The sequence below is a fragment of the Lithobates pipiens genome, unplaced genomic scaffold, assembly GCF_037356315.1.
Source record: "Lithobates pipiens isolate NorthernLeopardFrog02 unplaced genomic scaffold, aLitPip1_a1.2 Scaffold_18, whole genome shotgun sequence".
Taxonomy (NCBI): domain Eukaryota; kingdom Metazoa; phylum Chordata; class Amphibia; order Anura; family Ranidae; genus Lithobates; species Lithobates pipiens.
In genome coordinates this window covers 526,390,425-526,408,187 of record NW_027507758.1, presented here as the reverse complement: position 1 = coordinate 526,408,187, position 17,763 = coordinate 526,390,425, and the positions used below count along the sequence as shown (strand labels likewise).

Here is a 17,763-nt window from a genome sequence, read left to right as displayed (position 1 = left end):
CCTTTCACACTGGGGTGAACATTAGCGGTAAAGTGTCGCTAAAGCACTTTTAATCCCCGCAAGCGGCCGAAGAAGGGGGTTAAAAGCACCGCATTGCAGCACTTCCAAAGCGCTTTGGAAGCACTGGCCATTTAGTTCAATGGGCAGGGCGTTTTGGGAGAGCTGTATACAAACTGCCCCAAAGATGCTACTTGCAGGACTTTTTTTAATGTCCCGCAAGAGCACCGCCCCAGTGTGAAAAGTCACACTGAAATGAATGGGAGATGGTTTTCAGGTGCTTTACAGGCAATTTCTAGTGCTTAAAGTGGTTGTATACCCCAATTTTTTACTTTTACCTACAGGAAAACCTATAATAAGGCTTACCTGTAGGTAAAAAAATATCTCCTAAACCTGAACGGTTTAGGAGATATTCCCCTCGGTATGCGCCGCTGACTACAGCGGCGCATGCGCACAAGGGGATTCTCGGCCTGAAAATCCAGCAGTAGCCAGCCGGCCGGAATGAAATCTCCCGCGCGCATGCGTGGGAGTGACGATATCGCGGCTCCGGCCACTCACAGCGCCGGAGCCGCGATACCCGGAAATAACGCTGAGGGAGCATGTCGGCTCCCTCGGCGTGGATCGGGCCAGATGTCGGGGCCTTGTTCTAAGGTAAGTATTTCATAATGAGCTCGTATGCGGTGCATACTAGCTCATTATGCCTTTTGCTTTGCAGGTTTAAAAAAAAAAAAAAATGGGCGGGTTTACTACCGCTTTAAACGCCTGAAAAATGCCTTAGTGTGAAGGGGTCTTACTTTTAGGCTGCATTCACACCTGAGCGTAGCGTTTTCAAGCAGAAAATCGCACAAATTTACCACGATTTTGCAGCGTTTTTTACCGCGATTTTGTGCAGGGCAAAAGGTCACCAATGTTAAAAGAAGAAAAACGCCCAAATCTGCTCAATTCAAGTGACAAAAAAGGGTCTGGAACTTGTTTGAGCTTCAGGCAACATGGAGTGGAGATGTGAACCATCTCCATTGAGAATAATAGATTTTTTCCCCTCCTAGCCTTTTGTAGCTTCAGGCTTCAAGCTACAAAACGCTCAGGTGTGACTGGGGTCTTAAAGTGGATGTAAACTCTCACACGTGGGGAATATTAAACGTGGTTTTAAAAAACGTAATTTGTCCAGACACTTTGATAAATATCGTAATAGAATACTGGAAGGAACTAATTTTTTGGCTCTGGATAAAATCTTGAAACGAGGTGGATATTTGACATGCGTTCCTATGTGCCTTTTGGTTTAAATGTGGACTGGGACATAAATATTTTTATTGGTAATTCATTATTTGTTTTTTAATGATACTTTTATGGTATCTGTCTCTATGTTAAAATGATTTTCAAAATGTATATTATATATTTTTTCAGTATGAATTTTCATTGTATTTTATTTAAATGATATGAAATATTTTTTATTCATATGAATTTTTCAATGTTTATATTTTATATATTTTTTAAAATCTATTTATGGGTATTTTGTTTTGTAGCGGTTGTGCATCCCTTGCGGTTTCCTCATGATCTCTCTCTTCCCATATTATTGGACTTTATATGTCTTTTAATTATCATCCATCGTTCTCTATTGTTGGCTTTATTAACTATTTTCCTCGCTAGATGGCACTAGTTGCCATATCTCTATTTCCTATATTTATTCTCTACCTTATTTTATGGTTTGCCATCAATCTGGCAAACTATTTTCCATCCGTTCCGTTTGCCATTAGTTAAAATGGCGGCGATAGGTATATATACCTTCCATGTGATGACAACGTCACTGGCCAATCCCCAGGCAATGTCCTGTTGCTGATGAAACGCGTAGGGTGGGGCCTTGAAGGTGACATCATCATGCTAGCTGCGAGACGGTGGATGGACATACGACCTAGGAAGTAGAGCGAGATAACCGATGAGACCGCACTGGATGTTTTTTTTTTTATCCCGAGTAACTTTTCGGCTGTTAGATGACTACTAATCTGTGAGTGCAAACTTTTTCTTTTCATTAAACATATTGAATTTACATACTACACTATGGAAGTCTCTTTTGTTTTCCATCTTTGAGTACTTTATACGGAGGCTCCAGGAACATCTATAGGGTTGAGGGAGACCTTACTTCCTGAGGCCGGGCGAGACTGTTTTGGCAATCATCGCCTTTTGGTAAGCAGGCAATTTATATATAGTTTGTGGTGACGAGGACGCACTCTGCATGCTCTTGAAGACACGTCACGGATGTTATCATTAATACTTCATTTATTTGTGTGGACACCTTGTTTTTTCACCATTGTTTCTAATGGAACTCTGAATTAGTTTTTCTTTTTTCTTTTTTTTATCACATTTTTTTTCTTTTTTATTTGATCACTCATTTTTCACAAGTACTTACGAGTTTGTTATTAGCGCTGCATCTGTTTTGTTGTTAAACTCTCACATATACCCAGTGAAGTGAACAGCCTCGGATGATACACATGGATGAAACAAATCTCCCTACATAAGTTTTACATATATATCTGCTGTCTTCATCTTGTATACAGTTTACAAAGTGCACATGTTTTAGATTTTCTCTTCCTGGTTATCACTGCAGTGAAGCCTGGGCATACAGCCAAGACAGTTGATTGGAGGAAAGGCACACACCCCCCCCCCCCCCCCATAGGTAGAGACGTTTGTTGAATCTTCAGGGCTCTGCTAATCTATTTATAGCATCCTCCCCAACCAAAAACTCAGGCCTGACAGAGAACTTGTCAGAAGTTATCATTCTGATAACAGAAGAACAGAGCAGGAGACAGCTACCAAACATAGTGCTTTGAAGAGAGAAAAGAAAACACTGCGAAAACACTGCAGATGTATGTGCCCAGCTCAAATTTTATGATTCGGGTTTACATCTACTTTAAAGCTTCTGTAAAGGTAACGTTTTTTTGGTATTAAAATAACAAACCTATTATACTTGCCTGCTCTGTGCAATCGTTTTGCACAGAGTGGCCCTGAGACTTCTCGTCTGGAGTCCCTCGCCAGCAATCTTGGCTCCTCCTCTTGTTTGTGTGCCCCCATAGCAAACCACTTGCTATAGGGGCACAGTTGCAGGATCGATCGTGAGCTCGGCTGTGTGCATTTATTGACACACACACACACACACACACACACACACAATGCGGCTTAAACCCCCCCATTAATTTTACACAGGCTTACCTCAATCGCATCATAGCTATTTAAACACACTGCTCGATTACTTCTGCCTTACTTCCTGGACAGACTGTAGGTCATGACACAGGAAGGAGTTGACCAGCTGATCTCATTATCACACACCCTGCATCATCTACCCTCGGCTGGTCCTGTATCATGATCTAAAGTCTGGCCAGGAAGTAAGAATTAATGGAAAGCTGTTTTATTTTTGTGAAATAAGTACATTAAAGCTATATTGGTACATAGGGGAGCTGGAATAAAAATAAAAAAAACATTTTTTAAAAGGTCCTAAAATGCTGTTTTGCAGATTTTTAGATAGGATTGTAATATAATGCATGACAGACTCTCCTGTATCAAGCTATCTGCGCCTGCTGACACTCATGCTGGCCATACACAAACACATTTTTGCTTTTTGATAATTTTCCTTTTAGGAACATTGGTTCCATTTTCTAATTGTTGGTGGGGTCTAATCGAGCAAAGGAATTTTCAGACAACGTATGCCGTTTTTGTTCAGAAACCTATATCATGTAATAAAAAATGTACCAGAATTGGCTATATAAAGGCTGTGTGGGAATATAAATCTTTATATTAAAGCGGAGTTCCACCCAAAGGGCGCTCATCTGTTTCCTCTCCCCCTCCGGTGCCACAATTGGCACCTTTCAGGGGGGGGGGTGTAACTTCTTTGACAGGGGCTCCCTCCTCCTCCCCCTATTTTTTTGTGGGCAGATCGCCGTTTTAAAGTGATACTAAAGTCTATAATTTTTAAACAAAAAAACAAAAACATGTCATACTTACCTGCTCTGTTGTAGTGGTTTTTCAGAGTAGCCCCGATCCTCCTATTCTTCGCTCCTTTGCCGGTGCTCCTGGCCCCTCCCTCCTGCTAAGTGCACCCACAGCAAGTAGCTTGCTATGGGGTCACCCAAGCTGTGCCGTTGCTATGTGTATCAATTCAGACATGGCGCTGTGTCTCGACTCCACCTCCCCTCTCTTCTCATTGACTTTGACAGTAGCGGGAGCCAATGGTAAGATTTATTTTTGCCATCTGTGCCCCATTGGGGAGATTTTCCCTCACTTCCTATCCCATAGGCAAAACAGAAAGTGAGAGGAAAACCCTGCAAATTAAGGGAATTCTTTGGGGACCCCCAGGTCACCAGAACCAGTGTCCCCATTGGAAGATTTCCCCTCTATTACTTTTCTGGGGACAACCTAAAATTTGGGTTTTTCTTTTACTTTCAATTTCAACGATAATGGTAAACAGGACAAATAGAGAAGGCAAAGCTTCCTAACGGGCACAGACGGCATTAAAAACTGACAGAGGTTCTAATCCATCTCCTTTCTACCTATAACAAAAAAAAAAGTTTTTCCTTTTAATTATACTTTAAAGTGGTTGTTAAAGGGGTTGTATGGGTTTGTTTTATTTTTATAAATATAAATATAAATAACATATTATACTTGCCTCCACTGTGCAGTTCGTTTAGCACTGAGTGGCCCGATCCTCCTGTTCTGGGGTCCCTCAGCGGCTGACTCAGCTCCTCCCTGCAATAGCTAACCCCGCTCTGGGAAGCTCTATCCCGAGGGGGTTAGCTTGCGGGGCGCGTTCCCTGTCATACACGCTGCTTCCATAGACGAGAGTGTATGACTCGGTCCCGGCCCCACGGCGGCCGCATCATTGGATGTGATTGACAGCAGCACGAGCTAATGGCTGCGCTGCTATCAATCTATCCAAAGATAAAAAAAAATAAAAAATAACGTGGGTCACATGCACACTTGTAAACATTCACATCACACGTGGTTCATGCGTTTTTTGTTTTTTGCCTTCCTATGGGTATAGGATTGTGTATTTAAAATGTATAGGTTAAACTAGATGAATCTTTTTTTTTTTTTTTTTTTTCAACCAGCCCAACTATGTGAGTTATCGCCACAAACATTCTAGCGAGAGGAATATATCTAGCGCTAGATAGACTTCCTTTATATCTCTAAACTTGTAACCTGTGAAAAAATTAAAAAGCAACGCCAATGAATGAATGAAATACTTATATAGCGCACAATGCGAACTGAATCGCCTCTAGGAGATTTTTAGTACTTTAGTTTGTTGCCGTTCCATAAGCGTGTGCCATTTTAAAGCGTGACATCTTGGGTATCTAACATAACATCATCTTTTATATTTTATCAAAAAATTATTCTATATTGTCTGTGTGTGTTTTTTTTTTTTTGCAATAAAATTTATTAAAGTGTAATTTTCCCCAAAAAATTGCGTTTGAAATACCTCGTGACATAAACAATTGCAACGACCACCATTTTATTCTCTAGGAGCTCTGATAAATATAAATATATATATATATATGTGTGTGTGTTTGGGGGTTTAAAAAACTTTCTAGCAAAAAAATACTGAATTACGTGTAAACAAAGTGTCAGAATAGGCCTGGTCTTCGAGTGGTTAAGCACAGTTACCTTAAAAAAATCGATATAAGTGGTGGGATCTATTGAAGGTAAGTGGAGAGGTTTTGGTTGCAGCATTTGTGGATAGTGTTTGGTCTCTGGTGTTGTGTGGAGCTGCTATTTCAGGTTCTAGGTGATTCATCGCTGGTCGGAAATGGATTTGCCAGCATGTTTGTTTTCTATCCATGTTGTGTTAGAAATGTGTTTCCTCTGATATAGGGATGTCTATGGCCTAACAAGAATTTCATGTATTAGAAGTGACAGCAAAGTGAGTGTCGGTGGAGAAAACCAGGCACAGTGTATTGTACAGATGGGGAACAGGCTCTGCTATTGGAACATGTGTTTACACTTCCATCCTCCATGTAAGGTGGCCATGTACTTGTATCAGCTGAAATAGACTTTGATGAACAGGTAATCAGGTCCAGATAGCTCCCTGTTCACAACATTCATGCAGCAGCTGAGAATCCATAAACTGACTTGGGTCTACCTTTCATAAACTACATTGGGAATACCGTCCATTAAAGAAATATTAAATGCAAGAACAAAAATGTGATATAATACAGTTTACCAATCCTTAGGTGTGGGGCTGCATTAGTTTCCTTTTTACAGCCCCCCCCCCCCCTTTATTTGATGGTTGTGATCGAGCCAATAACACTCTTCCTGCCTTACGGTGTCTATGTTCTAGTTGGAGGAGCAACGGAAGCACCTTTGGACAGCAATATTGTCTGGGGAGAAGGGGGTAAGGTAGATTAGCAGATTTTTTGATGAACATGACTGAGACCGGACACACATCGTTCGAGTCTTGGCTGTTTCAGATTCAAAACCTTAATGGGCAGGCTGAATGTACCAAGTTGTTTGATCGATTAACTTGAGTGCAACCGGCCTCCTGGGTTCTCTTGCAGTTGGCTGCTAGCAATAATCACTGTCTTCTCCCGGCGGGGACGGCTCATTCTCCAATGAGCGTGGAGGATCAGAGCAGGAGCGATGCTGAGTGACGGGCAGCAGCTCTCTGCTAGGGGAAGAGGAGGAGTGAGAACCGAGCCATCGACTGTGTTCGGTGGCTCGGGTTCTCAGTGGAGAGATGCTGGGGGACAGATGCAGCATTGGTCTGATGCTGCATCCACCGATGTAAGTATGATTGGCCACAAAAAAAGAAAACCCATACTTCTCTTAAGGCTATGCAATATGCTGATCAGTTTCTTCAGCATGCATGTCTAAAGGGATGCCAGGGACATGTTTTTTAATTTATTGCTCAGTAACAAAATGCTTGATGGCAGAGAGAAATTGGCACCGTGAATGGTCAACCTAACAGAAACAAAACTCCAGTGAACACTTTTTAAGCTGTCACAGTAAACCATTTATCACTTTTTTTTTTAGGGATAAATGCTTTACATAAATAAAAGCTGATCATTGTAAGCACCCCCGTCAGTGGTAAATGGTTTGTCTCAACCCTTTACCTTTTACTTGTTCAGTTGAAAAAAACACTTACTGGCAGGACCTTTAGCAGAAAATAAAGGAAACCGAGCCTAAAAAAAGAAAACAAATGCAGACCTCACATCTTAAAATGGTTTACATGCAATCTAAATGTTTGCTTTTGTGTTTATTACCACTTTAATGCCAGTGCTTCTGAAAGCATTGGGCTGCCAAAAGAAGAGTGAATGTGGTCTAAAATGGGAATAGATGGGTGAATAATGATTGTAGCAATACTGTACATTCACATTGTTCATGGAGGTGTGATTCCCAGTGTGTTCCTTATGCTGAATGTTCATCGGGGGTCCCATTAGGTATTTTTTGTTTTTTTATTCTGACCAAATATACAGTAGACAAAAGTGGTTGCACTCAGCATGTAGTGCTTTTGTAGTGTGTGTGTGTGTGTGTGTACCATATACAGAGTGAAATAAACCTGCATTAAAAAAGACTGGATTAACTAGCATTTGATCTCTACCTCCATCATGTATATATTATTAAAGATGAACTCTGGCCTTACTTTTTTTGTCACACATGCAGCAAGTCCTCTTCTGTGTTAAAGTTGATTACTCTGAATTCCCTGCAAACTTGCATCTCCACAATATAATCTAGAAAGCTGCGACGTCTTTTCTGAACCTGCCTTAAATTCTTGTCCGAACGACTTCAGTCATCATCAATCCTCTATTGCGTACTGGTACAATCATTGGCCGTCTCTCACAGCTGTTTGATTTCTCTGCCATCAAGCGGGACATTGTTACTGAGCATTAAATAAAAGAACACATCCCTGGCATCCCTTTAGACGTGCATGCTGCATAAACCGATTAGCAGATTGCATAGCCTAAAACAGGCCACACACACGCGGTGCAAATTTTTTCAAAAAATTTGCACGATTTTCACAGACATTGACAGGGGAATCAGCAATTGTCTTCGCTCAGCAGGGGGGCTGACAAGGATGGGTTCTTTCATATAATGCTCTGGAAAGACGACCCAAGGCACAGGGCTATTATGTTTACGGGAGCTTGCCAGCCTTTCCCACAAACCTGGAGCAAAAACCAGTAGACAGACCCAGTAATGATTTTGATTGAATTTTTTTAATTGTATGTTAATCAGGGGGAGGGGGGACAAGGGAATATATTCTATCCATGCATTACACTTTTCCCATACTGCCATGGGAATGGAACCTCTACAGAAGTGTTGGCATTGAGAATTATTTGAACTGCTGGGACGTTGGTTGATATCTTGTCAGACCGACTCTTTTTTTGCTCTTTAAGCACAATCGTTCACATTCTTGGGTTTAGGTAGGTGGAATTTGTTAACTGTCCTGGAATGTAAAGTCTTGTTTAATTCCTACGTTTTCTTGTCTGATGGAGAAAAAACTCTCTTTATCCGACCAGTATAATTGCAGTAATTGCTTTTAGTATAGATAATCTCTCAGATGCCAGAGTTGATGTAAGAGCTTCAGAAATAACATTCAATTTGTCTATTTTAAGCATTCCTTAGAGTAAAAGGTCTGGGCACTTTCCTGACAGTCATGAACATCCATAGCGGATTCAGGAATGGTTGTGATCGTGGCTCCATTTTGTGTTTTCACCGTAACAAGGGGTAGCTTCCCAAACCCAACCTACGAAAAAAAATAAATAAACGCGCATCGCCTGATTGGTTGCTTCGGATATGTTCATTTCAGACCCTTTTCCTTATACATGGGTCTGTACATCTCCTTCATCATGCATGCTCCGAACGTGAGCGCTGAAGCCACGCCCCTCAATCTCAAGCGCCCGACGTTCTCCACCTGCTGACGCGCTCATTGTAGGACACAAACACCCCGGAGAGACGGATGCGACCGGAGTCTGATCCATTACTACAGCCCAGCAAGACTCACCAGATGATAGCTGAGGACGGCCACAGAGATCTATTGTGCTTGTTTTTATCTACTCCAATGTGAGTGCACATCTTTTCTAAATAAAGCCATGTTTTAATAGACATACTACACTCAGAGCGGCGCTGCTCTACCTCTCTTTTATCCTATGTTACAGTCTGCTCTCTGGAGCCGGCTGCCACTCATAACATTCACCAGAACTTAACATAAGTCTGAACTGTAAAAACTGTTCTGAATTGCCACACAACCCCCCCCCCCCCCAGCCTTTTCTCATCCCCATTTTTTATCAACCATCTTATGACAGTTCACTAGCAGCTCCCACCAGAGCTCCATCCTCCTCCTTTACTGTTTTGGAGATGTTCACATGGGAAGCAGCCAGTGCATGCGCTCTGAATGTCCAGCATACCTGTGCAGTATCTTCAGAGCTCTGTGCCGGGGCCGTGAATCCTGTACACATGCGTGGGGGTGACGTCATCGTGACCTGCCCATTCCTACAGCCGGAGCCTGTGAACACAGACAAAAGAACAGGGAAAGATGGAAGCCCTGTCAGTGGTGACTGCACAACGCTAGAGGGTTTTGTTCTAAGGTAAATGTGTTCCATAATGTGCTAGTATATGATGCATACTAGCACATTACGCCATTGAATTGCAGGCTTTTTTTTTTTTTTTTAATTCCCGAGTTTGTCTACTTTAAAGTTTGGTTGGCCAGGTATGGTAGTCTTTGCTGTCCCAGAAAACCTCTGGTGAGGGATGCACAATTCATAGAAACAAGCCACTGCTATCTACAGCTTAAAGCGGAGGTCCACCCTAAAATGGACCTTCCGCTCATCGGATTCCTCCCCCCCTCCGGCGCCACAATTGGCACCTTTCAGGGGGGAGGGGGGTGCAGTTACCTGGATAATCCAGGTAACTGCACCCACTTCCGGGCTAGCTCTCTGCGGAAAGGGGCGTACATTACGCCCCTTTCCGCAAGTGCCCGCCCCCTTCCGCAAGTGCCCCGCTGCCTGCTGGGAAACACACAGATCCCAGAGGTGGCGGGGACCGTCCTCATTGCGCAGCGCGGCTCGCGCATGCGCAGTAGGGAACCGGGAAATGAAGCCGAAAGGCTCCATTTCCTGATTCCCATACCCAAGATGGCGGCGGCAGCACTCGAGTGTCGATCTAGAGATCGGCTTCGGGTGCCGACATCGCGGGCGCGCTGGACAGGTAAGTGTCACTATTTTAAAAGTCAGCAGCTGCAGTATTTGTAGCTGCTGACTTAAAAAAAAAAAAAAAACGCGGAGTCCCGGCGGACTCCCGCTTTAACCGCTTACCGACCGCCGATATACGACAGCAGAAGGGCTCGTACAGGCAGAATCACATACCTGTACGTTGCCCTTTAAGAGGTGGCCAGCAGGCGTGCACCGCCGTCAAGCTCCGTGAGTTGGTTTGCGGGTCCCACGGACTCGATCGCCGTGGGGATACCCGCGATCGCCTCACAGGGAGGAAGAACAGGGAGATGCTAATGTAAACAAGCATCTCCCCGTTCTGCCTATCCCTGTGATCGGAGCAGAGATCAGTGACTTGTCATACACAGCCACGCCCCCCCACAGTTAGAAACACACCCCAGGACACACTTAACACCTACACTGCCACCTAGTGGTTAACTCCTTCACTGCCAGTGTTACACAGGAATCAGTGCATTTGTATAGCACTGATTGCTGTATAAATGACAATGGTCCCAAAAATGTGTCAAAAATGTCCGATGTGTCTGCCATAATGTCGCAGTCACAATAAAAATCGCTGATCGCCACCGTTTAAAAAAGAAAACAAATTATTAAAAAAATGCCATAAAACTATCCCCTATTTTGTAAACGCTATAACTTTTGCGCAAACCAATCAATAATCGCTTTTTTTTTTTTTCACCCAAAAATATGTAGAAGAATACGTATCGGCCTAAACTGAAGGGGAAAAAAAATTTTATATATTTTTTTTGAGGGATATTTATTATAGCAAAAAGTAAAAAAAGAAAAAATGTTTTTCAAAATCGTTACTCTTTTTTTGTTTATAGCGCAACAAATAAAAACCGCAAAGTTGCTCAAATACCACCAAAAGAAATCTCTATTTGTGGGAAAAAAAGGACGTCAATTTTGTTTGGGTGCCACGTCGCACATCTGCGCAATTGCCAGTTAAAGCGATGCAGTGCCAAATCGAAGTGCTCTGTTTAGGAAGGAGGTAAATTCTTCCGGGGCTGAAGTGGTTAAAGTGATTCCTGGTGTGCCTGCAGTTCGGCCAAGACCGGTGACCTGTGGCAGGTTTGCTTGAAGCTGCACAGGTCCAAAGCGTTGCGTCCTCAGCACGGAATGCCATTTGTGTCTGTGGAGAAGGAGGATAGGAAGGTCGTACACTTGCTGTGGATGTGGTCTTGCAGGGCTGTCATAACACGGAGGAAGCTGAGCATGAAATCATGTCAGTGGCAGGTTTCCTGGCAGCTGGAGAAGAGGCTGACAGGTTTCCTGCTAACACACATCATGTCCAAACATTCTCTGTACAACTTCTAAGCTGACTTTTTGCTGCATCCCCCTAGAGCCCAGACAATGAAAAGTATAAATAGATATTGGCACGGCTGGATAAATTCCAGAAAACAGGTAGCCAGTGCAGCTAACAAAAAAAATATACACTTGAGGATGGTTTTGTTTTTAAATTAAAAAAATGACCTAAGCTGTTCATCTATAGAAACTGCATGTAAATTTTTGTTTTGTGTGAATGGGTTCTCAGGTTATATTATCAGCAATTCAGATGTGTGGTTGCGGTAGATGGCACAAAGAATCGTACTTATTTGCTATGATAATAATGTGGTATGGCCACTAGATGGCACTGACTCTCATAGGAAGTAAAAGTACCATTTCAGTCTTTGCAGCTATGCAGTGAAATAACGTCCTTACAGGATGTCTCCAAATTACAAGCAGACCTCAATGCAATGTCTTTTTGGGCAACTAAGTGGCAAATGAGATTTAATGTTGATAAATGTAAAGTTATGCACTTGGGGGCTAAGAATATGCATGCATCATACATACTGGGTGGGGGGGGGGGGGCAACTGGGGGAATTGGTGGTGGGGAAGGATCTGGGGGTTTTGGTAGATCATAAGCTCAATAATAACATGCAATGCCAAGCTGCGGTTTCCAAAGCGAGCAAAATCCTTTCTTGTATTAAGAGAGGTATGGACTCCAGAGAGAGAGATATCATTTTGCCCCTGTACAAATCATTAGTAAGACCTCATCTGGAATATGCAGTTCAGTTTTGGGCATCAGTTCTCAAAAGGGATATCCGGGAAGTGGAGAAAAGTGCAGAGAAGGGCAACCAAACTGATAAGAGGCATGGAGGAACTCAGCTATGAGGAAAGATTAGAGGAACTGAATTTATTCCTTCTTGAGAAGAGGAGCTTAAGGGTGGGGGATATGATCAACATGTACAAATATATAAGTGGTCCATAGTGAACTTGGTGTTGAGTTATTCACTTATTAAGGTCATCACAGAGAACTAGGGGGGAACTCTTTACAGCTAGAGGGAAAAAAATAGATTTTGTCTCCAAATACGGAAAGGTTTCTTCACAGTAAGAGCTGTGAAAATGTGGAATAGACTCCCTGCAGAAGTGGTTCTGGCCAGCTCAGTAGATTGCTTTAAGAAAGGCCTGGATTCTTTCCTAAATGTACATAATATAATTGGGTACTAACATTTATAGGTAAAGTTGATCCAGGGAAAATCCTATTGCCTCTCGGGGGAACAGGAAGGATTTTTTTCCCCTGCTGTTGCAAATTGGATCATGCTTTGCTGGGGGTTTTCTGCCTTCCTCTGGATCAACTGCGAGTGAAGGATTGTGTATATGGGATTGTATTTTTATTTGAACTTGATGGACTTGTGTCTTTTTTTTAACCTAACTGTAACTATGAAGTAAAATATGCTGCTCATCATCATCTAGACTAGAGGCCATGGTGTTTTCAATCCTCTGCTCTAAGCCTAGGCAAGCAGCCATTATGATGCGTCCATCTCTTCCTAGCTGTTGGATAGGCCTTGGGGAGAGGGGACAGGTTGGACCTCATCACTAGACTTGGAAAGTACCTATCTATACATGGGACCAAGTGCTGCATGTACTTGGTCCCATGAGTGGCAAGGATGCCTCTCGTAAATAAGCCAGTTATTTCATACAGCCGACTTGTTGGGATGTAGACAGAGAGACCCCCAATGGTCCTCCACTGTACAGGATTTCTCGATTTCTAGTTGAAGTAAAAAAACGTCTTTAGATGCTTCCATTGATATAATTCGTAGCTCATTTACTTTGGTTTCTAGCTTGGGCCGTCCGTCCCCTAAACTTTACATGAGTCAATCCCATATTCAAGTTAAACTCTACTTTCTTGTTGCATTTTCCTCTTTACTAAAGCACCCCTTTAAAGTGTTGGGGTTCTCTGCAAAGTATCTACATGTGGAACAACTATGGTTTAGTCTAATTGGCTGTTAATCTCAATATGTTTGTGACTCTAATCACTGGTCGGTATCATTTTGAATGTAGTATTGGTACTTATGGTTTTAAAGATGAGATGATTACTGGTGTTTGTGCCTATTGCTTGGCTGATTCTGTCTTGTGTGTTCCGAACATTTGGGTTTTTCAGATGTGCTCCTTCATATGCTTACTTCTTATCAGTACATAATCCAGGACAGGGCCAGGAAATGCTCAAAGCCACCACCAGCTCTGATTTTCTTCCCATCTCTTTTATCTGACATGTATCTTTATCAATTCAATGTTGTATTTATTTTAGAGTAACCTTTTTTTCTTTTTTTATTATCTCAGGATGGACTCAATTCTTTGGTCCTTGATCTCGACTACCCTGCACTACGAAAAAACAAAAATATTGACAACTTCCTCAATAGATGTGAGTCTAAAAGTTTTTTGTTTATTTATATATATATATATATATATATATATATATCTATCTATCTATCTATATATATATATATATATATATATATATATATATATATATATATATATATCTGGTGGTGTGTTAAGCTCGGTTTGCATATATACAAATTTTGATGCGTTTTGAACTGCATCTGATTCTCATAACATGTGTAATAACATTGATTTCCATTGAAACTGTTCACATATATGTGGTGCATCCGCAGTGCGAATTTAAAGAGTCCTGAGCACTGCGGAGCGGTTCAGGTGCGAATTCCCAGCTCATTGAGTTCTATGGGAGCGCTTCTGAATCGCACATGTGTTCAGTTGTGTTCAGGATTTCAGCATGGATTGTTCCCCCTACTACAAGAGTTGACACACTTTATCTACTTTGTAATGGCCAGCACTGAAATCACAGCCGTGACAAAAATCTGCATCAGAACCGCATCAAAAATGCACTTGAACCGATGAACAAATGCTTTTTTTTATTTGCAGTAAAAACGGACATACAATTCGCACCACCTCCGCTTTAACAGTTCGAAGTTCAGCAGGAACCGGCCGAGATTCAAAACATTAGTGGGCAGGCTGAATATACCAAATTGATCGATCAACTTGGGTACAACCAGCCTGCCAGATTTGCTTGTGATTATTGCAAACAACTGCTAGAAAAAAATCACGGTCTTCTCCTGATGGGGTCACCTTTCTCTGCCCCCCCCCCCCCCCCAATCCACCAGGTGAAGACAACTGGCAGGAGGGTTTCCCCTGTCAGCACTGTCTGTTGATGGAGGAATCGTGCACTTGTCTTTCCTGCAATCACATGTTGCAGGAAAGAAATTTGCACTGTCTATGGCCTGCGGTTTATAAAGTGAACTGTGATGGTATAATTATGTTTAGTTCAAAAAAGGATGTTTTCACTTTTTTACACCTGTTTACATTCAGATGTAAATAGACTGCTGCAACTGACTAACAAAAGGCAAAATTCAGTATATATTAAAGAAACATCGGGTCACTTTCTAGTAAAGCAAAACTTTTATTGTAACTGGGACTTTAAAGGCATGGTACACATTACCTGCACCTTGTGCTCTCTGCCTGCATAAGCAGTGTACTGATCATGTCGTTTCATGGTGTTGACCTTTATGCAACTTTATCAGAGTAAATCTTCATATTCCTGTGTCAACAGTTTGTTTTTTTGAAACACGAGGTATGGCTATGCACATGTAAATGCATGACCTCTTTCTGTGATGTGAGACCTGATACTTTCTGTGGAGAAAATACATATCCTACAATCCCTAAGTCTTCCAGTCTGGTGCTGGTAAGGTGAGAGCTAGACCGTAATTGGATTTAACATAAACACGCGCAGGCAGAGCATTCGCAGACACAGAGCTCGCTCATGAGGCTTGGAGATTGTCCCCAAGCCTCATCACATCAGCACTGCCACATTTGTGATGACACACAAAGGGGTATGGCCAGACATGCATTGGACACTGTCCCATTGGTGCACAGGGACCCAGCTAACTGAAGCCAGACATGGGGAATCGATCAACAACGATGCTACAAACTGCAGCCACAGCATGTAAGCCCATTAAAGGTAAGGTAAACAAACACAGGAATATAACTACCGTACACTAATACCCAGCCAAAACAGTGAAAACATTTAATAGTCTCCAGTGTCTTTAAAGCGGAGTTCCAGCCGTTTCTGTGTTAAGAGTCAGCAGCTACAAAAAGTGTAGCTGCTGTCTTTTAATAAACACACACTCACCTGTCCCACGATACAGTGATGTGGCCGCCCGAAGCCTCAGTCCTCTCCCCAGCGCTGGCATCACTAGTGTGAGCACCCGGCTGTGACAGCTTGTGGCTTCACAGCCAGGTGTGCACTGCACTTCCTGAATGGACGAGCAATCTTATGGGACCTGTGATGTGTCTCAGAAGATTGAAGGGAGAGAGGGGGATAGGAGAACTGCCGCTCGAGTCGCCTAGGCGGCGCAGGCGGAAGTGGGCGCTGGGTACCTGTCAAAACTAGGTGTGGCATGTCGGAGGGTTAGGACTGTGGGTGGAACTCCGCTTTAAGTAGCTAATATGCAGTTCTTACTGGTTACAGCTGATCATTGAGTATCAGAAAGCTCCCCAAGCTGCCTGTGCAATTGTGACGTGTACTCTAAGAAGTGTTGTACAAAATGTACTGCCTATCTGTTCTGTCAATGTTTAATTGAGAAGTATGGGGTTTCACCAAAAAAAAAAAAAAAAAAAATATTCTCACCTATGTGGATGCAGCATCGATCTCTCGGCAGCTCTAAGATCAAGAACTGAGCGATCAGTCCCTGGCTCTCTGCTCTGCCCCTCCGGCACGCACTGGGCTGTGGAGGGGGCAGAAGCAGATGACTCGGGCTCTCAGCAGGTCACTGAAAGGCTGAGCCAGCTGCTTGTCCAGACATCTTGGTGGATCCTGAGCATTTGGTTGAGATTTTTTCAGAGCCTGGACTGGGTTTGTAACGTCAGCCAACGAGGCTTTAACCGACTACCGGCTGAAAATGGGTCACAGGAGCGCAGAACAAACTGCACTCCTGTGATCCATAGGAGACATACAGCTTTGGCTATACCTGTTCTTTCCAATAAAATTTCCATAAGAATGGCGCTCTCTCTGTTTCTCTTCTGTGAGAATGGCACTACACCTGTGATGAAGACATTGCTGCACATAGTACGTTGCCAAAATGATTCATCAAGTTGGGAATCTTCCTTTACAAGCAATCTGTCAGACTGTTGAACCTGCTCGTTATTGCTGTTAGGTTAAGAAATGGCTCTGATAATGGTAAGCGACTTGAAGAATTGTTTTGCTTTTATTGAGCCTTTTATGGGCAGCTTAAGAAAAACTGCTTCAGCCAGTTCACCAATGCTCAGCTCCAAAGAGGCACAAACAGTATGAAAGCCTGCAGTCAGCTGAAATGAAACATTATTTTTAGATGCCTCGTTACGGTGATATCTTTAATGTGATCCCAATGCAAGGTCCTCTTTAATGGACTTTGGCTATGAGCACTTGGCTGATTTATAGCCTGTCTCTTCACTGTCATATTGCTTGCTAACAGAACAGGGAAGAGATGGGTCATAGATGCAGGTCAGAGCTCTGCTGCATATAGAATGAAATGGCTCTCCTTGTGGATTGGGTCCCCATTAGTCGAACAACTATATTGGAAAAGCAACATTACTAACTGTTCTCTCCTCCACTCTTAGTACAAGATCAGTAAAACATTGATAATATTATTTTTATTTTACATTCATGCCCAAAAAGAATATGGTTGCTATTTAGTAACTGATGTTGTGGTGTTTTCAGATGAAAAGGTCGTGAGTGATGTTCGAAAGCTGCAGATGAAAGCAGAAGATTACGATGTAGTGAAAGTCATTGGCCGAGGTGCCTTTGGTGAAGTCCAGCTGGTAAGTAATGGTTTTACATGGGCACCAGTACACTGCTGGGAGTGGAGAGCAGATGGCTCTTCTGGGTGCATGACCCAAGTACAAAGACCCACTGCTTCTTGTTTCTCTAAAGAATATCATTATTCTATTATCAAGTGGTGGAAATATAGCCATAGCGATGCTATGAAGCTTGGGGCACTGGGGGGCCCAGTCACGATCAGGAGGGATGTTGGTCCTGTTGCTGTCTGTCCTGGCTCTCCATATGCAGCAGTTGAGCAGCAGCCAAGGCTTATTACCACCAGTTCACATTCAGTTTCCCACGCCTACCCCCACCACTGGCCAGGCACCCAGAACCTGACTCGGTGTGCTGTATAGAAACTTTTAAGCTGTATAGGAGCTGGACTTCTCTTCGTCACAGGCAGCAGCACAGACACCAGGGCTCGGGGTG

The 17,763-nt window shown here is 42.8% G+C and overlaps 1 protein-coding gene across 4 annotated transcripts in view; it reads left to right on the top strand.

Moving 5' to 3' along the window:
• Positions 1-17,763, top strand: part of ROCK2 (Rho associated coiled-coil containing protein kinase 2) — a 267,460-nt gene that overhangs the window by 111,364 nt on the left and 138,333 nt on the right. For all 4 annotated transcript variants that reach the window (XM_077488794.1, XM_077488796.1, XM_077488797.1 and 1 more), the window contains exons 2-3: positions 13,803-13,884; positions 17,236-17,336. In XM_077488794.1, the coding sequence (XP_077344920.1) occupies positions 13,803-13,884; positions 17,236-17,336 (183 nt within the window). The remainder of the gene's footprint in view (positions 1-13,802; positions 13,885-17,235; positions 17,337-17,763) is intronic.